Below are 22,337 nucleotides of genomic sequence, written 5' to 3' on the forward strand. Positions count from 1 at the left end.
CATGTATTTAGAGTTTTAAATTTTTTTAGCAAGGGAGTGTCACGGTGTTGCTTAGGCTGGTTGCAAACTCCTGGGTTCAAATGATTCTCCTGCTTCAGCCTCCCCAGGGGCTGGGACTACAGGCTCGAGCCACGGTGAATGACTAATTTTTTAAGAGATTGTCTTATAATTACTGTTGTGCTGTTTTTTCTTTTTACTAAATATGATTTAGCAGCCATGATTTTGTGTTAATAAATGTAGCTCATTAAAGGCCTGCGTAACCGCGGCTTCCTGGGGCAGGGTGGTAGTCAGTTCCCCACTGTGCTCCTCTGCGTCCACGGGCTTCATCCTGTCCCCTCTTAGTGGACATTGAGGTGTCCACTGCCATACACACATGCTGTCCTAAGCTGCTGGGCGGACCTGGGCTTACTTGCCAGTTTTGACACCCAGGCCAGGGGGCGTGTGCTCAAGAAAGCCTTGCCAAGCTGCCCTTTGTTGAGGAAACCCCAGGCCCACTCCCATCAGACACCAGCGTAATGTGCAGGGTCACCTGCCACCACCTCGTGATAGTCACCAGGGGGCAGACATGGCTGCCCTTGTCTTCTTTGAAATGTGAACATTGCATTGTTTTCTGGGAAAAGACATCACCAGCCACACACGTTCAAGGTAGAAAAGTCACATTCAAGGTAGAAAAGGCAGGGTGTGCAGCCAGACAGAAGGACAGCCGCAGCTGTCCAGAACTCACCCTCCCAGACGGCCACGTGCGCCGGCCTCCTGGGGCAGGTCACTGACACCCCCCCACCTCCCACCCCCGGTGACTTGGCTTCCCTGTTCCAGATTTTTGTTCCTTCTACAACATCTTGAAAACCTGCCGGGGCCACACCCTGGAGCGGTCCGTGTTCAGCGAGCGGACAGAGGAGTCCTCTGCGGTGCAGTACTTCCAGGTGGGTTGTGCCCACCCTCAGCCCCCGGCAGCCCCCTTCCCACCTCCCCCACCCCCCCGCAGGAGGCGGCGCAGCACAGGGCAGGCCCACCTGGGTTCCCGTCCTGGCTCTGCCCCCTACTAGCTGTGTAGCCTTGGGCAGGTTTCCTCCGCTTGCCGGGCCTCAGTTTCCTCATCTGTGAAGCGGAGATGCAGATGCCTGCTTAAGAGGGTTGCTGGAAGGAGCTGAGTGCAGGCGAAGCTCAGGGCAACAGGTGTTTTGAATGACGGTAGAGCAGTTACCAATGTCCTGAACAGTCCCCGCATGCCAGGCCCTGGTCTGAGCGCTCTCGCTTGCACAGAAGCGCTCAGACCCTCCCAACAACCCTAGGAGGTAAGTACTATTATTGTCCCCATTTTACAGATGAGAAAACTGAGGCTCAGAGAGGTTAAGTGACTTGCTCCAAGTCACACAGCTATTATGCAACAGAGCCAAGATGGGAAGCCAGGTCTGCCTGATGTCAAAGCCTGTGCCCCTGCCCAGGTGCCACGCTGCCTTCTGGTCGCCCGTTGTCTTACAGAGAGACCCCGCACCTCACCTGCCTGGCGCTCTGAGCTCTAGGGTTCTGTTCGATCTGCTCCTCTGCTTCTCTGGGGCCCCCAAGATGGGGCAGGTGGCCCCGTGCAGGAACCCCGCCTGTGGCAAATCTTGAGTTCTCCTGGGCGGCATCCAGGTCCAGGCAGCATCCAGCTGTGTCCTTCAGCCGCAGTGACTGTCCCCACTGGGGCTGCCCTCTGGCTTCCTGCTCCCTCTCCCGGAGGTGCCAGTTGGAGAGTGTGCGGCCTCCAAAGGGAGGTTTGTGCTCTGCTCTGTCACAGAGCTGCCTGGGCCTCGGCCGTCTGTCATGCCGTGTGCCCTGTGCCATTGGTGTGTCTCTGTTCCAGTTTTATGGCTACCTGTCCCAGCAGCAGAACATGATGCAGGACTACGTGCGAACAGGCACCTACCAGCGTGCGATCCTACAGAACCACACTGACTTCAAGGACAAGGTGAGTGGGTGCCTGCAACCCACTCTGGCATGTGCAGGAGTGGGGGCCTAAGGCCACTAGAGGTCCCTAGAGAGCCGGGGGAACCAGCTCCATGCCTACCTCCATGCCCTGTAGCCTCTATTTTTTTTCCTTTTTTTTTTTTAAGAGACAGGGTCTCACTCTGTCACCCAGGCTGGAGTGCAGTGGCACAATCATAGATCATTGTAGCCTTGAACTCCTGGGCTCAAGCAATGCTCCTGCGTCAGCCTCCTGAGTAGCTGGGACTACAGGTACACGTCACCACGCTCGGCTAAATTTTTTTATTTTTTGTAGAGACAAGGTCTGGCTGTGTTGCCCAGTCTGGTCTTGAACTTCTGGCCTCAAGCGATCCTCCCTCCTCAGCCTCTTCAGTAGCTGGGACTACAGGCGTGCACCACCATGCCCAACTATCTATTTTATTTTTCATTGCTTTTTGATTTTATCTTTAATTTTTTCAGATTACAAAAGTAAAAGCTACTTAATGCTTAGACTCCACACGGCATGTGCAACACAGGCATCAGAGGCCTGTCACTGCCTTCTAATACAGCCGCTGTGCCCGGCGGAAGGCCTTTCTCTGGGTTTTCCCCATGCAGACATGAGCAGCAAATTTAGAAGTTTATCACTGAGGCCTTTATTTAAAAAATGGAATTGAATTGTATTTTACATACTTTTCTGGAAAACACTTTTTTATCCCCCTAATGGCATATCTTACTATTTTTTTTCTCCCAAGCCTAATGAGACATGATTAACAAATAAAACTTTGGCTGTGTTTAAGGTGGACGACGGTGGCATTGGATGCATGTGTACATTTGTGAGATGAGTACCACAATCACGTTCACGTCCGTCACATTGTTACTTTTTCTGTGTGTGGGGAAAACACTGAAGATCTAATCTCTTAGCAAATTTCAAGTATAGTCAAGCACTGCATAACGACAGTTTGCTCAGCGATGGACCGCATATAGGACAGTGGTCCCGGGAGCTCATGATACCGTATTTTTACTGTCCCTCTTCTATGTGCAGATATGTTTGGGTACACAAATACTTCCCATCGTGTTTCAGCTGCCTACAGCGTTCAGTACGGTAACTTGCCGTACAGGTTGCAGCCTGGGTGTGCAGTCGGTTTGTGTAAGGGCACCATGACGATTGCACGGCGATGGAGTCACCTAACGATGCATGTCTCAGCACCTAGCCCCGTTGTTAAGTGACGCACGACGGTACACAGGACAGTACCATTCACTCTGGTCGCCGTGCTGGACATCAGGCCCCCAGAACATCTTGGGACCTGATCTTGGGACCTGCTGTTAGGTCGCGGTTATACTGTTATCTACCAGTCACTTCCCTGCCTCCTTTTAAAAGTTTTTTTTTTTTTTTTTTTTGAGACAGAGTCTCACTCTGTTGCCCGGGCTAGAGTGCCGTGGCGTCAGCCTAGCTCACAGCAACCTCAAACTCCTGGGCTCAAGCGATCCTACTGCCTCAGCCTCCCGAGTAGCTGGGAGTACAGGCATGCGCCACCATGCCCCGCTAATTTTTTCTATATATTTTTGGTTGTCCAACCAATTTCTTTCTATTTTTAGTAGAGACAGGGGTCTCGCTCTTGCTCAGGCTGGTTTCGAACTCCTGACCTTGAGAAATCCTCCCGCCTCAGCCTCCCAGAGTGCTAGGATTACAGGCGTGAGCCACCGCGCCCAGCCGTTTTAAAGGCTTTTTAATATTGCCAAATAATGGACACTCACGATTACACAGAGGCAGAGGGAACAGTACACAAGTAGAAATTGATTCCCTTCTTGTCCCGTTGCTCAGAGGTTTCCGTTTTGAATACAGTGGGAGCTTGTGTTTTCCTTCAACATGTCTTGGGGCTCTACGTGGGTCTGCGTGGATCTGCCTCGTCCAGTGCCTGGGTCATGCTGGGTCCCCGGGCCCCGGGAAGGGGTTGTTCTGACACGTCCGCCATCTGCTCTGGCCAGGCCAACCCCAGCTTCCTCCTGGCCGCCGGCTTGAACGTGCTGGAGTAGTGCTTGGGGCCTGGATGGGCGTGCTGCTTTGGCGAGGTCCCTTTTTGCTCCCCTAGAACAGAGATCCATTTCCTGGTTCATCCCGTGCTCTGAGGGGCACCCCAAGGCCCTCCCAACGGATGCCAGCTTCCTTACCTTGTTCACTGTCCCAGAGCGGTTCTCGTTAGAAAGCTCACGCACGTCTCCACCAGAAAACTGCCCTCGTTCCACTCACGCAGCAGCAACCCCACAAATCCGGAACGTAGAGCGTTCTCCAGCCCTGGCCTGATCTCCGCCAAGTCAGTGTCACGGGGTTTGGGTGTCCCACCCATGCCAGCCAAGGCACTGGCTACTTCTGTGGGCGGGAATCAGCGTGGATGTGGGAGATGCTGCCCCCAATGCCCCCCAGGGCCACTTTCCTCCCCAAGAGGGCCACAGATGTCCCAGAAGGATAGCTCCTCCTCCTAGAGGACTGGCCCCTGGCTTAGTTGTCTTTAGTTGTCCGTTTATTTTGACCAAGCCAGAGAGTGAAGACAGGCCTGTGTGTGACGCCTGGTGACGCACACATCCCTTATAATCACTGTCATCTCCTGGTGTCCTGCTCTTCCCTCCCCCTCCTCCCTCAGATCGTTCTGGACGTTGGCTGTGGCTCCGGGATCCTGTCATTTTTCGCTGCCCAAGCTGGAGCAAGGAAGATCTATGCGGTGGAGGCCAGCACCATGGCCCAGCATGCCGAGGTCAGCGTCCCGCTGGTTCCCTCCCAGCGTCACCGCCCCCCTCAGTGCTGTGGCCACCCCTGCCTGGGGAAGCCACCAGGAGACCCGATTCCTGGCCCGGGAGGTCTGAGGATGTCACTTCTGTGCTTTGCTCTCTCCCTTGTCCCAACAACCGAGCGGTCAGGGAGGGAGGGGCCCAAGGACCCTGAGTCCCTTCCATGACTGACTGGTCACTCTTGGGGTCAGGGCAGTTGTCATTTTCCATTTTTCCGCTTCTGGCACTAAAACCTTCATTTGCAAGGTTCAAAATGTAAAAGCTCCAAACGTGCAAACAGGAAAAATGCTCCCCTGCCCCACCTGCGGTCCCCCCAGCCCAGCCTCCCTCATGAGCTATGTCCGTAGAAGCGAGCGCCCATCTCTCCCTGCAGTGGAGGCGTGCCACCATCCTGCTCCCCTGTCCCGTGTGTGGTCCTGTCTGTAGGACAGATCCTAGCCTTGGGATCACTGGCTTGGGATGTGACTTTTGTGGCTTTGCTGGCTGTTGCAGAGTCTGCTTGTCCTCTCTCCATGGCCATCAGTAGCTGTGGGGGACCCAGGATGCCACCATGGGGCAGCCCCAAGACAGGGCTGGGCCTCTGTGAGCTCTCAGTGGGCCGTGGCTGATCCTGGCTGTGGTTGGGACGCCTGTGAAGGAGGCAGAGGGGCACTTGGTGGTGTGTGGGGACAAGGCCCTCCCTTGAGAGGAGGGTCTGGGGAGGACCCCGTGGCAGGTAGGCTCTGGGAGCCTGCATGACCCTTCCGGCCGGCCCACCCGCAGGTCTTGGTGAAGAGTAACAACCTGACCGACCGCATCGTGGTCATCCCCGGCAAGGTGGAGGAGGTCTCGCTGCCCGAGCAGGTGGACATCATCATCTCGGAGCCCATGGGCTACATGCTCTTCAACGAGCGCATGCTCGAGAGCTACCTCCACGCCAAGAAGTACCTGAAGCCCAGCGGTGAGTGTCCCTGCTGGCATGCGGGGCCAGCGGGGCTGGGTGGCTGGCAAGCTTCTTGGAGGGCAGGCTGGGGCAGCTGCCAGGCAGGGGCATCCGCCGAGAGGCCAGTGCTGCACCGCCGGCAGGCAGGGCATCCAGGTACTTTGGCCAAGCTGCCAGGCTGCTGCTTAGTCGAGCTTTTGGTGGTTCAGTTCTCTGCTTGCCTGTGTCAGTGGCCTGGGGTATGGGGTCTGGGCCTTTCTCCCATCCCCACCCCTGCCCCACTCCAGCTGGCTGTGGCTTCAGGAGCCCTGGGCCCCAAACAAGGCCAGACATCAGCTGCCCACCCGCCCGGACAGGATGTGGAGATGTGGAGGCGTTCCCCTCGGGTCCCCAGGGAGCCCCTGGGCAACATCTTGTGTCCTGGTGCCACAGGACAGCTTCTGGTTGGGCCTGGGGATTGGGACAGATTCCGAGTTCTCTGACAGGCCCTGCTCTCCTCAGAGTCTGGGAGGTGGGGTGCGTGGACGTGTGGACGTGTGTGGGGTGTAGGTGTATGTGCGCGTGCCGGGGGGCAGCTGTCTGGCGAGCCCATCTGTCACCTCCTGGCCGTGCCTCTTGGTACGAGCCTGTGGGTCACTGGGCAACTGTGTACATCTGCCTGTCTGTCACCGTGGGCCTCTGCTTGGTTCTGGGTACGTGTCTGTGTCTGAGTGTTCCTGTATGGGCAAGGACCTGGGGCACGGGAGTCCCCAGCCAGAGTAGCAGCTGTGGGGCAGAGCGTGGGAAGCTGCAGGCTGGCGGGGCCCCAGCAGGCAGCAGTTCGCTTGGTCTGTAGGGAAGTTCTCACTTGGGTCCTCTTGCCATCCCTGGATCAGAGACCTGCCTTGGGCTCAGCTTCAGGTGGTGGGCGGTGGCTACCCCTTCCCACAGCTGTGTCCTGTGTCCTGTGTGCGAATGTGGAAGGTGGGGCTTCTGTCCAGCTCTAGAAGCTCTTTTGAGGCTCAAAGGTAGCCTTTCCCCCAGCCACACACCTCTGGGCCACCAGAAGCCAGAGGTGCCTTCGGGCTGGGGACACTTTTCCATGGTGCCCCCAGGTCCTCCAGAGCATGTGGCCCAGCGTGTGGCTTCCAAGTCTGAGCTGAGTGTCTCTGCCTGCCCCCACAGACGTGCAGCCCAGCATTTCTAGCCTCTGCTACAGCCTGGAGGGGGCGAGGAGGAGGCAGAGTCCTGCTGGCACCTCAGGGCCTCCGTTCCCCAGCTTGGAAGGGTAGGGGGAGGCCCACATCTGGCGGCCAGGTGTTCCCCAAGGGCAGGCGGGGCCTTGGAGCCCTGACTCATGTCTCTGCTCATTGAGTCACAGATGTTGGACCCTGTTCCTCCTCCTCTTTCAGGCCATGTGCCCAGATCTGGGTGGCCAAGCGGTCCACCCCGTCGGCCTAGTGTCTGCCAGAGCCTGGGCAGTGCCGGTGCTGGGGATTCGGCATCCCCCACCCAGCCTATCGCCTCCACTGAAGCCCAGTCTACACCTCCCCCCATCCAGAGCAACTTTGCTTTCCCCAGCTGCGTGTGCATGGACGACAGCATCTGAGAGGCACCACTTGCTTAGCTGTGAGGCCCTGGCAGGTCCCTCTCTGCCTCGCGGGCCCAGTAATGGGACATAAAGATAAGCCCACTCACCTCCCCCGGCTCGATCGGATTCACTGAGGTGGCATAGGTTGAGTGGGCATCAGCAGATGTGGCACTCAGCACCCCTGTGTCGCATGATTGCATAAACGAACGAATGAGAGGCTGGGAAAGCCCCAGGCTGGGGTCTTGGGGCCCTCTGGAAGCTCTGCTAGGCCCTGCAGGGTGCGCTTCCTGACGCCAGTACCCCCTGCCCCCATCCCAGGAAACATGTTCCCTACCATTGGCGATGTCCACCTCGCACCCTTCACGGATGAACAGCTCTACATGGAGCAGTTCACCAAAGCCAACTTCTGGTGAGTGTGCCCTGGTGTCCTGCCTTCTTAGGCACTGTCCCTAGCTACCCAGGGAGCCTCAACTCCTCTTGTTCTCCTCATCCTTGGTAGGACCTAAAAGACTTGGGCTGCACGAGGGCCAGCTGGGAGAGAAGGCAGGGCTACCCCACCTGCCTCTCCTGCCGCTGGTGACCTTGCCGTCGGGGTGGGGGCTTCCTGCAGGTACCAGCCATCCTTCCACGGAGTGGACCTGTCAGCCCTCCGAGGTGCTGCAGTGGACGAGTATTTCCGGCAGCCTGTAGTGGTGAGTTGGACACCCAGGGCACTGTCACAGTTCTCCGTGGACATGGCTCTCCTGTCTGTGATGGGAGGGGGCGTGGCCTTCATCCTCAGGCTTTGTCTGAGCTGGGCGTGCAGCCTTGGGGCAGCCACTGCGCCACTCAGCCCTCGCTTCTGCCCTGCACAGAGCTCTGTCACAGAGAGATGTTGGGACTAGAGTGGCAGTACGTGTAGAGCACTTAGCACATAGCAAGCAGACAGTATGTGCCAGCTGTTAGTGTATGACTTGATCCTTGGTGATCTGTGTAGATCCATATTCAGATATCAAGAGTGTAAAAGAGAAACGCCTCCGTACCTCCGATCCCACCTGCACAGCTTCCCTTCCTGTAAGCAGTTTTTTGTCTTTCCAGAGGTTTCACACTTAAACGTACATATATAAATACATGTATTGTTTTAACTGTTTTTCCTCACAGAATACAGCATAATCAACATGATGTTCTGTCTTAATTTCTCTGTGGTCATGTAATGTATGATTTCATTTCTTTGAAATTTGCTGAGATGTGCTTTAAGTTCAGTATGTGGTCTCTTTTGGTTAATGTTCTATGTGTACTTGAAAAAATACATATTAATCACTTGCAGAGTGCAGTAACTAGGTCACATGTGTTAATCACATTGGTCACAGTTTTTCTTTAGTTTTTTATCTGTTTTTCCTATCTATTACTGATCATGGACTTGTTGATTTTTCCATTTTATTATGATAATTTTTGCTTTATATATTTTGACACCATGTTAAGGGCATACAGGTTTAGGTTTATTATCTCTTCCTGTTGGATTGATTCTTTTGTCATTATAAAGTGTCTCCTTTTATCTCTAGTAGTACTTCTTGCCTTAAACTCTATTTTCTTGTAGTAATCCAGCTTCACCAGCTTTCTTTTGATTAATCTTTATATAATCTATCTTTTTCTGCCTTTCTACTTCTAACTTGTTTTCCGTATTACTTAAGGTTTGTTTCTTGTAAGCAGCGTATAATTTTGTTTTTTTAAACAAGATTGAACTCTTTGTTTTTTAATTAGAATATTTAGACCATTTATATTTTATGTAATTACTGATCTGTATGGGTATAAATCTATAAATCTATCTAATCTTACTATTTTTCTACTTATCCTGTTTTTTCTTTACGTTTTCTTTGCCTTCCTGTTTAAAAATAATTTCTATTTTATTATTCTGTAACACCCCCATCCCCATGTTTTTCACTAGTTTTGGGAGACTCTTGGACAGTATCTCTTTAAACACTATCTTTGCCCACTGTTTCTCCTTCTGTAATGCCGATTACATGTACAGTGGACCTTTTCATCATGTCTCAGATAATAAGACATTGCAGTGAATGTATCATGTGATTCTTACATACTTTTCTGTCTTTTCCATCCATTTTTTTCTCATTACTTCCTTCATAATTTATACTGCTCCATTGTCCAGTTGCAGTTCTATCTCGTGTCTAGTGTGTTTTTCTAACTCTTAATTTCAGTTACTTTAATTTTTCATGTCTAGTTATTCTAGTTCTCTATGAAATTCTCCATTTTTTTAAAACCTTTTTTTTCTTTAAATATTAGTTATAACTATCTGATCACTTTCAGTGTCCGGAAAAGTGGTAGATGTGTTTCTCTTTGTTTCTAGTCTTGGTTTTGGGTCCTGGCCCTTTGGTCTTGTCTCTTGGTGTCCCTGACCATTGAATGCCAGAATGACAAATTATAGAGGGTCTGGATGCTGTTTTTCCTTCCAAGGATTTGTTTTTCCCAGGCAGTTAGCCATATGGACAGATCACCTTGGTCCCCTTAGGCATTTGAGATATTTTGAGGCTGCTTTTCGGACTCTATTTGGCTGGCCTACTTCCTGGCTTCCCTGTAGGGCAGCAGTTCGCAAACATTTTGGTCCCAGGACCCCTTTACAGTCTTAAATATTGAGGATCTTAAAGAGCTTTTGTTTACATGTATCTATTAATACATTGTCAATATCTCTTGGTATTACAGACTAAAGCCAAGAAACTTAAAAATCAACCCATTAAAAAAATAATAAACCTATTATATGTTAACATAAATAGCAATTTTTTATTTAAAAAAATATTTTCCAAAAAATTTTTTTAGTGAGAATATGGCTTTTTCTTTTATTTTTCTTTCTTACGACAGGGTCTTCCTCTGTCTCCAGGGCTAGAGTGCAGTAGTGTCATAATAGCTCACTAAAACCTCAAACTCCTGGGCTCAAGCAATCCTCCTGCCTCAGCCTCCCGAGTAGCTGGGACTACAGGTGCACACCACCACACCTGGCTAATTTTTCTATTTTTTGTAGAGACGTGGTTTTGCTCTTGCTAAGTCTCGTCTTGAACTTCTGGCCTCAAGCGATCCTCCCGCCTCAGCCTCTCAGAGTGCTAGGATCACAGGCATGAGCCACCATGCGGGCCTGAGTAGTGGCATTATTAATGGGTACATGTCTTAAATGTCTGGCTTAATAGAAGATGGCCAAATTCTGCATCTTCAAACATCTTGGTATTATTATGAAAACAGCTTTGACCTTGAGGGTGCCCTGGCGAGGGGACCACTGTTTGAGAACTGCTGCTTTAGGGCGCAGCCTTCAGTGTCTTAATGCAAGCCTGGCGGTTGGCGGGGTTCTCCTCCTAGCCTTTCCAGCACCAATATGCTGCCTGTTCCTCTCCTCGGTTTTCCAGTCTCTTAGAAGCTTCTTTCTGCTTGGTTTTTTGGCTTCCAGCCTCCTCACCCCACGCAGCTCGGGAACCGGCCACCGCTGGAAGTGTAGTTGCGTGCACACCATCCACCTCACTTTTCTGCTTTTCCCTCTGCTTTAGCATCATGGTCCCTTAAGCCCTGAGCTCCCATTTGCTTTCCCCACCCAAGGAGGCCCCTGAAAAGCCAAGGGCTGTTTTCTGCCCTGCCTAAGGGGAAAGGGCAGAGGCCAAAAAGGGCTCTTCTCAGCACATGTCCCCTTTTCTCCAAGATCTCGGCCCCCGAAGTCCTGGCTGCTCTAGTTCCTCCCCAGTGCTTCCAACAACTGGCTTATTTTTTTCCTTTGTATTTGATTCAGCTCACATAGTTCATGGCAGGCAGCACCCAGTTTTTGTTGTTTTTGTTTATTTGTTTTGTTTTGTTTTGTTTTTTTGAGACAGAGTCTCACTTTGTTGCCCAGGCTAGAGTGAGTGCCGTGGCGTCAGCCTAGCTCACAGCAACCTCAAACTCCTGAGCTCAAGGGATCCTCCTGTCTCAGCCTCCCGAGTAGCTGGGACTACAGGCATGCGCCACCATGCCCGGCTAATTTTTTCTTTATATATTTTTAGCTGTCCATATAATTTCTTTCTATTTTTAGTAGAGATGGGGTCTCGCTCTTGCTCAGGCTAGTCTTGAACTCCTGAGCTCAAACGATCCACCCGCCTTGGCCTCCCAGAGAGCTAGGATTACAGGCGTGAGCCACCGCGCCCGGCCTGTTTTGTTTTTTTGAGACAAAGTCTCACTCTGTTGCCAGGACTGGAGTGCCGTGGCGTCAGCCTAGCTCACAGTAACCTCAAACTCCTGGGCTCGGACAATCCTCCTGCCTCAGCCTCCTGAGTAGCTGGGACTACAGGCATGTGCCACCATGCCCGGCTAATTTTTTCTATATATATATATATATATATATATATTTTTTTTTTTTTTTTTAGCTGTCCATTTAATTTCTATTTTTAGTAGAGACAGGGTCTCGCTCTTGCTCAGGCTGGTCTCGAACTCCTGAGCTCAAACGATCCGCCCTCCTCGGCCTCCCAGAGTGCTAGGATTGCAGGCGTTAACCACCTCGCCTGGCCTGTTTTTGTTTTTTTAAAGAGATGGTGTCTCACTGGGCATGGTAGCTCCCACCTGTAACCCCAGCTACTTTGGAGGCTGAGGCAGGAGGATCACCTGAGCCCAGGAGTAGTTGGAGGCTCTCCAGCCTGGGTGACAGAGCAAGTTCTCCATTTTGTAAAAACAAACAAATGAGGTCTCGCTCTGTTGCTCAGGCTGGATTCGAACTCTTAGCGTCAAGGGATTCTCTTGCCTCAGCTTCTCAAGTGGCTTGTGCCACTACACCCAGCTAACACCCAGTTCTTTAACTTGCTTTTTTTGTTAGCTTGCTTAGAAGTTTATCTTGGAGATCTTTCCCCATCCTTTTACAAAGAGCCTCTTCATTCTTTCTCACACACACATGGTCTTTTATGGGTGGGCTCTCATTGTCAACTGGATGGTTTCCAGCATGTGGCTACTCCAAACAGTCAGAAATTATACACATGAGGTTTTTCATGTGCGTGTGTGTCTAGAGATACCCCAAGAGTGTAACTGCCAAGTCTTTGATGCAGATGAACACTTGTCACTTTTCGAGCTGTCACCTGATTGCCCTCCCACCAGGTCACCCTCCCCTGTGCCAGGTCTGAGAAGGGCAAGCTGATTTTAGCCCAACGGCCTAGAGGCCTTGGCCAGACCGAGACCCTGGGGAAGGGACAGGGTTCTCCCCTTCCACGCTGGCCCCTGCGCCAGAATCCAGGTCACACCTGTGGTCTCTCTCAGGACACATTTGACATCCGGATCCTGATGGCCAAGTCTGTCAAGTACACAGTGAACTTCTTAGAAGCCAAAGAAGGAGATTTGCACAGGTACCGGCACCCGCGCCCCGTCCTGGGCCCAGCTTGGGCCGAAGGTCAGGGCCGCCACTGGCTCCCACTGGCGTCCTGCCGTCCCAGGGCAGGAGGGCAGGGGCCCCAGGCCTCTGCACTGGGCCCCGCTCTTCTGTCCCAGCAGCCACTGCCCTTTGCCTTCCAGGATAGAAATCCCATTCAAATTCCACATGCTGCATTCAGGGCTGGTCCACGGCCTGGCTTTCTGGTTTGACGTTGCTTTCATCGGCTCCATGTGAGTGCAGCAGAGCAGGCCATGCTGCCCCCAGGGGTTCCTGCCGCTGTGACCCGGGCTGGGCTGGGGTTGGGAGCGTGGGACATGACTCTTCTCAGCTCCACTGTCCCTTCCAAAAGGGGCTGAGAGCTTGTCTTTGAGCAAGAGACTGTCGTGGGTGGGGCGTGTGTCTGCTGTGTTCTGAGTACTGTCCCTCGTGGGCCCTTGTCTTGTCTCTCAGCATGATGTGTCAGGGTGAGTCGGCACCCTGTGGCTGCAGATCCCCAGTGCACACGTGTGTGTGCGTGTGTGCGCCTGGGAGCCGGCCTGTCTCAGCTCCAAGGCCCCAGGGGGACCCATCACAGCGGCGCGGACACTGGGGGAGAACTCAAGGTGTACAGGGTGGGAGGTTGCCCGAGTGGTGGCACTGGCCCAGTCAAGTGCATGCCTATCCCTCTTGACAGAATGACCGTGTGGTTGTCCACGGCCCCAACGGAGCCCCTGACCCACTGGTACCAGGTCCGGTGCCTGTTCCAGTCACCACTGTTCGCCAAGGCTGGGGACACGCTCTCAGGGACATGTCTGCTTATTGCCAACAAAAGGTGTGAGCTGCTGCCTGGGGCTGGGGGAGGCAGGTTCATCCGCCCCCTGGCTCACGTCACCTCCGTGCCCTCTCCACAGACAGAGCTATGACATCAGTATTGTGGCCCAGGTAGACCAGACAGGCTCCAAATCCAGTAACCTCCTGGATCTGAAAAACCCCTTCTTCAGGTAGGAGGGGCCCTCAGCCCACTGGGGGGTGCTGCCCCCAGCCCTGCAGCCACCCCCACACCCCGCCGGCCTGCCCTGCCCACGGGTCTGTCTCTGCCACAGATACACAGGCACGACGCCCTCGCCCCCACCTGGCTCCCACTACACATCTCCCTCCGAGAACATGTGGAACACGGGCAGCACCTACAACCTCAGCAGCGGAATGGCCGTGGCTGGTAAGTCAGCCCCACCCATAGCGCCGGCCCACACCAGGGGTGGGCACAGCCAGCAGCCCTGGGTGACAGGCCTAGCCCCTCCTCTGCCCTGGGGTGTGCCTCTGGCACCCCCACACAGGACACTGACATCTCCCCCTTGGTGCAGGGATGCCGACTGCCTATGACCTGAGCAGTGTTATCGCCGGCGGCTCCAGCGTGGGCCACAACAACCTGATTCCTTTAGGTGAGTGGCCCCCCAGCGGGGCGACAGGGGCTGGTGCCCAGGGCTGCTCTGGGGCTGGGAGGGGCCGGCAGCTGGCCAGGTCGGCCTGTGCTTGGTCCCTTCACCTCTTGCTCTTCCTCGGGGCTCTCGGCTGAGGCCCTGGATCCGCTCTGCCTCGCTCTGCTGCCTACGCCCGTGGGCTGGGTGGCTGGGGGCGGTGACGCCGTCTCCCTTCCTTCCTTCCTCCCTCTCGCTACGCAGCCAACACGGGGATTGTCAATCACACCCACTCCCGGATGGGCTCCATAATGAGCACGGGGATTGTCCAAGGTAATGGCGGGTGGCAGGGGCGGGTCCCTCGGGGGCCCAAGCTAGCATGTGTCGCTGTCCGTCTGTCTGGGCGCCAGCCTGCCCTGTTGCCTGCCCTCTCTCTCTCTCTGTATCTGACTCTGCTGGGGGCCGGGTGGGCTGGGCACAGCGCTGGCCCCTCAGTGCCAATGCCCACCCCGCAGGGTCCTCCGGCGCCCAGGGCAGCGGCGGCGGCTCGAGCTCACACTATGCAGTCAACAGCCAGTTCACCATGGGCGGCCCCGCCATCTCCATGGCCTCACCCATGTCCATCCCGACCAACACCATGCACTACGGGAGCTAGGGGCCCTGCCCCTCGGACTGACAGCACCAGGAAACCAAATGACGCCCCCGCCCACCCTGCCCCACCTGGCGGCTTTCCCCCTCATACTGGAGGAGCCCGAACACCTGGTCACAGCCCTCTTTGCTATGGGAACTTGGACACTTTTTTACACAATGTTGCCGCCACCCCCACCCCACCCCACCCCCACATCCCGGCCCTGAGCGCGTGTCGCTGCCATATTTTACACAAGATCATGTCGTGGGAGTCCTTGTCCCCGCCTCCTGCCCTCTCCACCCTGACCTGGGTTTGACATCTGCTATAACAGGCGTGCCGGGGCCTGCCAGCTGCGCCAGGGTGGCAGGGGTTGTGGGGGCAGGGGAGCAGCTGCCCTGCACGTCCCTCGGCACCTGCCCCTGGCCTGGCTCCAGAGGGAAGGCGGCCTGGCCGGGCGGGGCCTCCCCTTCCGCAACCAGGCCTTGGTCACAACGGGCGTGACATGCTGCTTTTTTTAATTTTATTTTTTTACGAAAAGAACCAGTGTCAATCCACAGACCCTCTGAGAAGCCAGGCCGGCAGGCCGAGCCAGCAGCCCCTCCCCCAGACTCAGAGGCTCAGCGGTGAGGGCGGCCGGCCGCGGCCCCTCCCCACCAAAGGGTTCACCTCACACTTGAATGTACGACCCACCCCACTGTCGGGAAGGCCTCCGTCCTCGGCCCCTGCCTCTTGCTGCTGTCCTGTCCCTGTGCCCCTACAGGTCCCCTGCACCCCACACCCAGAGCTAGAACAGGTGGCCACAGGCCCTGGGCCCGGAGGGAGGGTCACTGTCAGCCACTTGGGGCAGACACAGACACACCTCAAGGATCTGTCATGGAAGGCGTCCTTCTCCCTGTAGCTAACGTCAGGCCTGTGTATTTCCCCTCCATATGTGTAGATGCTCCACGCTCCAGTCCCTACTACTAGGATGGCATTTTGGCCCCTCCCCAGACTGGGAAGGGACCATGCAGGGACCTCCCCCTTTAAAAAAGAAAGAAAGAAAGAGAAAAATGAAATAAACAGCCGAGGAAATGTGTGTTTCAGCACAGGCAGTTTTCTTCTCCTTCTGCTCCCTGGTTTCTAACACCCCAAACGCAGAGCTGGAGCTCAGGCCAGGCGCGGCCCCGCAGCGCACCCGGCATGACGGGCGCTCGGGAGGGGCTGCCCCTTGGCCCTGCCTCCTGCGGCGGGCGAGTGGAGTCGTGTCAGGGAAAGCAGGAGGTCCGGCAGGCAGCCGGGTGTGGGGGCCCCTGGCCCTGCTCTGGCGGAAGCACCCTGCTCAGCTGCCCCTCCCCCGCCTTTATATAAATTCTCTGAATCACCTTTGCATAGAAAATAAACGTGTTTGCTTTGTAAGAAAAGTCTGGAAAGCAGCAGAGTGATCTTGAGGTGTCAAGGGAGCCTCCAGTCATCGTCGGGGTGTGGCTGACAGACAGACATGTCCCCTGAGGTTTTGCCTGGAAAAGAGAAACTCCCAGTAGCAGCCCCAGGACTTGTCACCTTGGGGGGCGGGGGGAGGGCAGCGCCCTGGCACAGCTGGAAGCGGCTCCTTACCTGCAGGATCTGGGCTTCTTAGGAGGTGGCCATGGACTGCGGCAGGGTGGATGGCGGTGGTACATTTGCGGGCAGAGGTGAAGCTTGGGGCATAGGCGCCAGGTGCTCCAGAGGCAGTGACTGGAAAAAGTACAACTGGACGAGCCCCCCGAGGTCAGCAGCAGGGCCAGCCCACCACCCCACCCGCCACCACAGCCCGCAGCCCCGCCTGGGACACCCTAGACATGCACCTTACAGCCCAGGGCCAGGAGAGCATGGAGCAGCACAACGGCAGACAGCAGCGCCGCAGCCACCAGCCGGGTGTCCTCTCGGACAACTGGCCAGAGGGTGAACACCAGCCCAGCGGCTGAGAGGGCCAGGGCCAGCACCCCAAAAAGCCACTGCAGCCACGGCACGGGAATGAGCCACAGGACCTAGGGAGGACATGGGCAGCTGGTGACCACACTGGGTGACCCCCCCCTCATGGCACCCAGCACCCACTCCTCGCTGGGCCACACTCACCACCATGGGAATGAAGATGAAGAGCGAGTAGCCGTAGACGCTCACGGTCTCCAGGAAGGTGTAGGGCCCCATGCGTTCCCGGACGCCCTTGCGCCACCACAGGAAGCCCCACAGGGCCAGCGGCACCAGCCAAGCGTAGCAGTAGATGGTGATGCCGGCCACAGTCACTGGGGGCAAGGCGGGCAGTCACCCCTGTTCTGGGAACCCCTGGCTCCCCGAGCCCTGCTGGGTACTGGACCTGCTTACCCTTGTGGAACTGGGGGCTGTAGTGGATGGAGGGGTCCCTCCTCTGGGCCAGCACCAGTGTCAGGTTGCCGGTGACAGCCAGGACGAAGGCCAGCGTGGCGCAGATCCAGAAGGGGCCTGGGGAGAGGAGGGACCACTGAGGCTCCCAGACCCAGCACTCCCAGGACAGTTGGACGTGTCCCATCTCATCCGTGCTGGGACCACAGCCTCTTCCGAAGCCACCCACCCAACTCACCAGGTCACTGGTGACCTGGTGGCCAAGACCAGTGCCGGCTCTCCACTCATCATTCCCCTGTGGAAACCCTCAGAACGTGGGTTCAGGGTTGCATGCTCTTGGCCTTTGTCTCACCTCGCTAAGGGCAATCCTTCCACCTCTATGGCCTCCCCCTGCACTCCCCGACCTCCTCCCCTGTGTGTGTGCTCACTCCTGGCGTGCCCCCTCCAACCCTGGGGCCTCTGCCCTGAACTGTAGGCTCATGTTCAAGTTCCCACAGGGGCATCTCCAACTCCATCCCTCTAGCAATCCTGGCAGAAATCCCTGGAGCCATCCTCGGCTCCTCCCCTCCCAGCCCCCATCTACTCTGACAGCAAGTCTGGTCCCTCTATGAATCCAGCCACCCACAGCCTGCGCCTACCATGACCACTTCTGCGCCATCTCCTGGCTTCTGCCTTCGAACCCTACAGTGGCCAGAGGAACCCTGAGAACATGCAACTGAGATCGCTTCTCACCACAGCGTGGGAGGCCCATGTGATCTGTCCCCTCACCTCTGCGAGCTCCCAGCTGCAGCTCACTCAGCTCCAGTGACACACCCACCCTTCAGTTCAGGCGAGTTCCCACCGCAGAGCTTAGGCACTTTCTGGAACCCTCTTCCCCTAGGTCACTCCCACCCCTCCCCATGTCAACAAGGCTCATTCCCTTACCCTCCTCAGGGAGGCCTGCCCTGAAGCTCCTGTGCAGGACAGCAAGGCCGCGTACACTCTGAACTGCTCTGCTGCTCTTGGCCCCGCCACCTCTGCAGTCTGTCTCCATCTCCCTGAACAGAAGGTAAGACTCCTGGTCTGTGCAACTGATTTGTTCTCAACTGAACACTGGGGCCTGGCACTCAACCCACATTTGTAAAGTGAATAATCCACTGAACCGAATGCACAACCTCACTCACCGTACAGATCCGGCCGATTCCGCAGATGGTGCCGGACAAAGTTGTGGCCAGGTCGGGGCAGCAGTGAGCCTTTGATCCGGTCCATGACCTGGGGGACAAGGCTAGGGTACAGGATGGGGCCTCCCATCCATGTTCCGTGTGCACGTCTGCTCATTCTACCCCTTCCTCTCCTGCTCCAAACCCTTCCCTGACTCCTCATCACCCTCAGGATAAAACCCAAACCCCAGCTCCTTAACAAAGGCCCTTTGTGATCTGGCTTCTGCCTGCCTGTCGCCCATCTCACACTCTCCAGCCAGATCCAGCGCCAGGCAGCTTCTGAGACACTTCACATGCTTCCTCTCACCTTTGGTCTTCTGCATATGCTGTTCCCGGTGCCTGGAACATACTTCTGCTTCCCCTACTCTGTCCTGGGGAAACGTTCCTTCACCTTTAGATCTCAGCAAATTCCTCACCTCCTCCAGGAGGCCTTTCCCTGAGCCACCAGATGGTGTGTGTCCCCTATTTTCCCACAGCCCTGGACACACCATAACCCTTAGTTATGGTCCCTTCTAACCACCTGGGTGGGAGCTTTTTTATCCCACGTAGCCATGCCCAGGTGAATGGTGGCTGAACCCCATGCGAGACTCCAAGCCCCATCCCACCTGCTTCTGAGGCCTGACCTGTGAGGTGTCCACGTCAAAGAAGCTCTGATAGTAGCCAAAGGTCCAGAATCCAGGCTGTGGCTTCTGCTGCTCCTGTAAGAGCTGCACGGCACAGACTTTCAGTGCCTGCCCTGACAGCCTGGGTCAGCTGGGGGCTGGACAGAGGCAGGGCACGGGGACTTAAGTGACTCACCGCTGCCTTGTCACTGTCCTCCTCCACCTCGTCCTCGGCTCCATAGCTGCCACCTGAACCCACAGCCACAGCCACGTGCCCTTGTGGGGTCAGCTGATCACTTCTGCTCGTGGTGGCTGCATCTGGGGTCTCAGCCAGAAGATTAGTGGCTTCCTCAAATTCTATGGGGAGGGAATACGGGACGCTGGCATATTGTCGGGGTGGAAACAATTTGGCTTGGCCCACTGCTCATCTGGTGGGCTTCTGTGATAATTTCAGTGCTCTCCCCAGGCAGGGCCCAACATCCTCAGTTTGGGGGAATGGAGGAGGTCTGTTCCCTTTCCCTAACGTGGACTGCAATTTAGAATTGGTCTTGGGATGGGGTCAAGATCTGGGGACCAGAAGCTCAGGTTTGAGGTCTGAGTTCAGGATGGGAGCGGGATTCGAGTTAGGGATGGGTGTCTCTCCCTGAGGGTCAGGGTTCACGGCCCACTGGGGTTCGGGTTAGAGGAGTTGGAAGTGCATGGGAGGTTCTGGCGAGGGGCGGGAGTAGGAGCTCCGGCCACGTCTGGGCCGCACTCACCGTGGAAGGTCAGCTCGTCGGCCGCTGCCATGGTCGCTCAGGAGCGTCACCACATCCCTCTCTGAGAACACAGGCCGAGCGGGCCCGCGCCCCTTCCGGAGCCTGTCCGTCAGCCTCGAGCCTTACCTGGCGGCTAACTGCGCCCACGGGGCTTGCACTGGCCGCCCGGGGCCCACAGGTATACTCCGCCTGCCTCACCTGAGTCCACCTAAGCCGGCGCGGCTGGGGCTCTCTACGCCTGCGCGGCCCGCCCACCAGCCAGACGCGACTCCACTTGGACCGGACAGCAACATCCGGCGCCGTTCCGATTTCTACTCTCTTCCTGTGGGAAGCCACTTCCGGCCACGTTGGCGCGTGCGCAAAAGGCTCCCGGGCATCAAGAGTTCCTTTTCGGAAAACCGACCCCAAGGCGGATGGCGGCGGCCGCTCTGAAGAGACTTTGGTCCCGAGGCCGTGTAGAGGCGGGCGCCGCGGCGGCAGAGAAACCGGGCGTGTGGGCTCGGTTGGGTGAGTAGTAGCGGAAGGCGAAGGGATGGGCGGCTGCAGAGGTCGGGCCGCCCTCACCGCGCTTCTCTCCCCTCAGGCGCCTGGGCCCGCTCGCTGCTCCGGGACTACGCCGAGGCCTGCGGGGACGCGGCGGCCGCCGCTCGGGCCCGGCCGGGGCGCGCGGCGGTATATGTGGGGCTGCTGGGCGGCGCGGCGGCCTGCTGCGCGCTGGCGCCGAGCGAGGCTGCCTTCGAGGAGGCGTTGCTCGACGCGTCGGGGACCCTCCTGCTGCTGGCGCCGGCCACGCGCAACCGCGACTCGGAAGCCTACGTGCAGCGGCTGCTCTGGCTGCGAGGCCGCGGCTGCCTGCGCCACGTGAACCTGGGGCTCTGCTCGCTTGTGTACGAGGCGCCCTTTGACGCCCAGGCCAGCCTCTATCAGGCCCGCTGTCGCTACCTGCAGCCCCGCTGGACCGACTTCCCGGGCCGGGTCTTGGATGTGGGGTTCGTGGGTCGCTGGTGGGTGCTAGGGGCCCGGATGCGCGACTGCGACATCAACGACGAAGAGTTCCTTCACCTGCCTGCACACCTGCGCGTCGTCGGGCCCCACCAGCTGCACTCCGAGACCAACGAGCGGCTCTTCGACGAGAAGTACAAGCCCGTCGTGCTCACTGATGATCAGGTGGACCAAGCTCTGTGGGAGGAACAGGTCTTGCAAAAGGAGAAGAAGGACAGGCTCGCCCTGAGCCAGGCCGACTCGCTGGTGCAATCGGAGGTCCCGAAATGAGTTCAGGGCTCCGAGCCCTGGCAGACTGTTTGCCCGGAATTGTGCAATTGGTGTGAGTGAGCTCCACGTGCAGAGTCACTGAGATAAGTTATGTGTAGAGTGTCCTTTCACTAGGATTTTACAAGTTCGGTGAAGCCTTTCTCCCTTTCTCTTTGTTCCTTGTTAGCTGAAGTTAATTCAGAGCCTTCTTGGTTTAGGAGTTGGGGAGAGCAGAGTGACTTGACCCTGTAATGTTTATCACTGCCAGAGCTGGTAATGAGCCTTTTACGTAACCCTTTATTTTCCCCCACTGGGCCTCACAGTCCCCATGACACTGGTCAGGTGACTCTCAAACTCTCCCACCACCTTTCAGATTTTTTTTAAATTTGAGCTGAAATGTTTTTATTCTATGCTCTATTCTGTTTTTTATTTTTATAAGTAACATTTATCCCAGGCATGGTGGCAACATAATGAGACCCTCATCTCTGAAAAAATTAAAAAATTAGCCAGGTGTGGTGGCATGCACCTGTAGTCCCAGCTACTCTACAGGCTGAAGCAGGAGGATCGCTTGAGCCCAGGAGTTCAAGACCAACCTGGGCAACATAGGGAAACCCTGTTTCAAAAAAATAAAATAAGTAACACTGAGACATCGTGTGTGACCTTCACCCAACTTCCCCCAAATGGGAACACTTTAAATAGCTAATACTAAAGTAGGCAATTGACATTGGTGTGGCTATTTGGATGTTATGGGGAAACTTTTTGCAAAAACAAACTGATTTTACTATATTGACAGTGATTAGAAGTGACTTGGAAAGATAAAGCATTTTCTGATCTGTAAATCTATATGGAATCATAGATTCTGTGTATGTTATACTGCAGTAAACCTAAATCACAGAATTCTATGAAAAGGAGTAAGTTAGTGTATGTGCTTCGTACTTAAATAGGTAATGGTAGTCATACATTTAAAGCTAAAGTATTAAGGAATGAAACTACCTCTGTCACCTCAGTGGCCTGTGGCTAGTTAATAAAACCAGGAGATGAAACAACCGTCTTTGTTGTAATGTTTGTGTTTGTGTGTTTTGCCAAGTTTTGGCACTTGAACTTTCCATTCATAACATGAATGCATTGAACACATGGATTTTTATACCCTTATTTGTGGCGCAGGGGAGTGTCTTGTAAGTCAGCATCTCCATTTTACAGAGGAAAAACTGAGATTCAGAAAGTTTGTTATTTTTCCAAGGCTGTGGCGGACCCAAGATTCAAACTCTGTAACTCCCAATCCTGTGACTTAATCCTCAATCCGGTGGAACTATCTTTAATCCTAATATCTTGTCAGAAGTTATTAAATACTGCTATCACTAGCCATAAGTAAAAATTAAATGTAGAAATAAACATATAAAAATAAATGCAATGAAAACAAAAGACAAATGGAGGTAAATTCTAAGCCTACAACATTACCTGCCAAAGTCTACGTAACTGCTGCCCCCATTGTTAGAGGAATACCAGCCAACTTCAAGGAAGGGTTTAAGACATGCTGGCTTCAAAGTGGGACTTGTTTCTGGCTATGATGAGACGTACTGAAAGAG

The 22,337-nt window shown here is 55.1% G+C and overlaps 3 protein-coding genes across 4 annotated transcripts in view; 2 read left to right on the forward strand and 1 right to left on the reverse strand.

Moving 5' to 3' along the window:
- Positions 1 to 14,643, forward strand: part of CARM1 (coactivator associated arginine methyltransferase 1) — a 38,764-nt gene extending 24,121 nt beyond the window's left edge. Inside the window, exons 3-16 of one of the 2 annotated variants that reach the window (XM_069478425.1) lie at positions 817 to 923; positions 1,847 to 1,951; positions 4,587 to 4,697; positions 5,494 to 5,671; positions 7,542 to 7,632; positions 7,834 to 7,915; positions 12,471 to 12,556; positions 12,723 to 12,812; positions 13,256 to 13,393; positions 13,473 to 13,562; positions 13,665 to 13,777; positions 13,923 to 14,000; positions 14,241 to 14,309; positions 14,492 to 14,643. In XM_069478425.1, coding sequence (XP_069334526.1) covers positions 817 to 923; positions 1,847 to 1,951; positions 4,587 to 4,697; positions 5,494 to 5,671; positions 7,542 to 7,632; positions 7,834 to 7,915; positions 12,471 to 12,556; positions 12,723 to 12,812; positions 13,256 to 13,393; positions 13,473 to 13,562; positions 13,665 to 13,777; positions 13,923 to 14,000; positions 14,241 to 14,309; positions 14,492 to 14,631 — 1,478 coding nt within the window. In that variant the 3' untranslated portion in view covers positions 14,632 to 14,643. The remainder of the gene's footprint in view (positions 1 to 816; positions 924 to 1,846; positions 1,952 to 4,586; positions 4,698 to 5,493; positions 5,672 to 7,541; positions 7,633 to 7,833; positions 7,916 to 12,470; positions 12,557 to 12,722; positions 12,813 to 13,255; positions 13,394 to 13,472; positions 13,563 to 13,664; positions 13,778 to 13,922; positions 14,001 to 14,240; positions 14,310 to 14,491) is intronic. The other variant, XM_069478435.1, reaches the window with a different exon arrangement.
- A 189-nt stretch (positions 14,644 to 14,832) lies between these two features.
- On the reverse strand, positions 14,833 to 19,881 carry YIPF2 (Yip1 domain family member 2). The gene is made up of 9 exons (XM_069478446.1): positions 19,501 to 19,881; positions 18,939 to 19,099; positions 18,764 to 18,847; positions 18,105 to 18,192; positions 16,945 to 17,061; positions 16,699 to 16,865; positions 16,428 to 16,610; positions 16,198 to 16,332; positions 14,833 to 16,100 (listed from the first exon to the last, which is right to left on the reverse strand). The coding sequence occupies exons 1-8, from the start codon at positions 19,529 to 19,531 to the stop codon at positions 16,216 to 16,218; spliced, it is 948 nt and encodes a 315-aa protein (XP_069334547.1). The 5' UTR covers positions 19,532 to 19,881; the 3' UTR covers positions 14,833 to 16,100; positions 16,198 to 16,215.
- A 20-nt stretch (positions 19,882 to 19,901) lies between these two features.
- TIMM29 (translocase of inner mitochondrial membrane 29) lies at positions 19,902 to 22,049 on the forward strand. Its single transcript, XM_069478459.1, has 2 exons — positions 19,902 to 20,007; positions 20,084 to 22,049. The coding sequence occupies exons 1-2, from the start codon at positions 19,914 to 19,916 to the stop codon at positions 20,770 to 20,772; spliced, it is 783 nt and encodes a 260-aa protein (XP_069334560.1). The 5' UTR covers positions 19,902 to 19,913; the 3' UTR covers positions 20,773 to 22,049.
- Positions 22,050 to 22,337: the final 288 nt, after the last annotated feature.

This window comes from Eulemur rufifrons, chromosome 2, assembly GCF_041146395.1.
Source record: "Eulemur rufifrons isolate Redbay chromosome 2, OSU_ERuf_1, whole genome shotgun sequence".
In the NCBI taxonomy this organism is placed as follows: Eukaryota; Metazoa; Chordata; class Mammalia; order Primates; family Lemuridae; genus Eulemur; species Eulemur rufifrons.

Coding starts and splice junctions, on each gene's coding strand:
- YIPF2 (XM_069478446.1), bottom strand. CDS start 19,531: ATGGCAGCGGCCGACGAGCTGACCTTCCACG. Junction 18,848..18,938: donor AGGACAGTGACAAGGCAGCG/GTGAGTCACTTA, acceptor TGTGCCGTGCAG/CTCTTACAGGAGCAGCAGAA. Junction 18,193..18,763: donor TTGACGTGGACACCTCACAG/GTCAGGCCTCAG, acceptor CTTGTCCCCCAG/GTCATGGACCGGATCAAAGG.
- TIMM29 (XM_069478459.1), top strand. CDS start 19,914: ATGGCGGCGGCCGCTCTGAAGAGACTTTGGTCCCGAGGCCGTGTAGAG. Junction 20,008..20,083: donor GGGCGTGTGGGCTCGGTTGG/GTGAGTAGTAGC, acceptor CTCTCCCCTCAG/GCGCCTGGGCCCGCTCGCTG.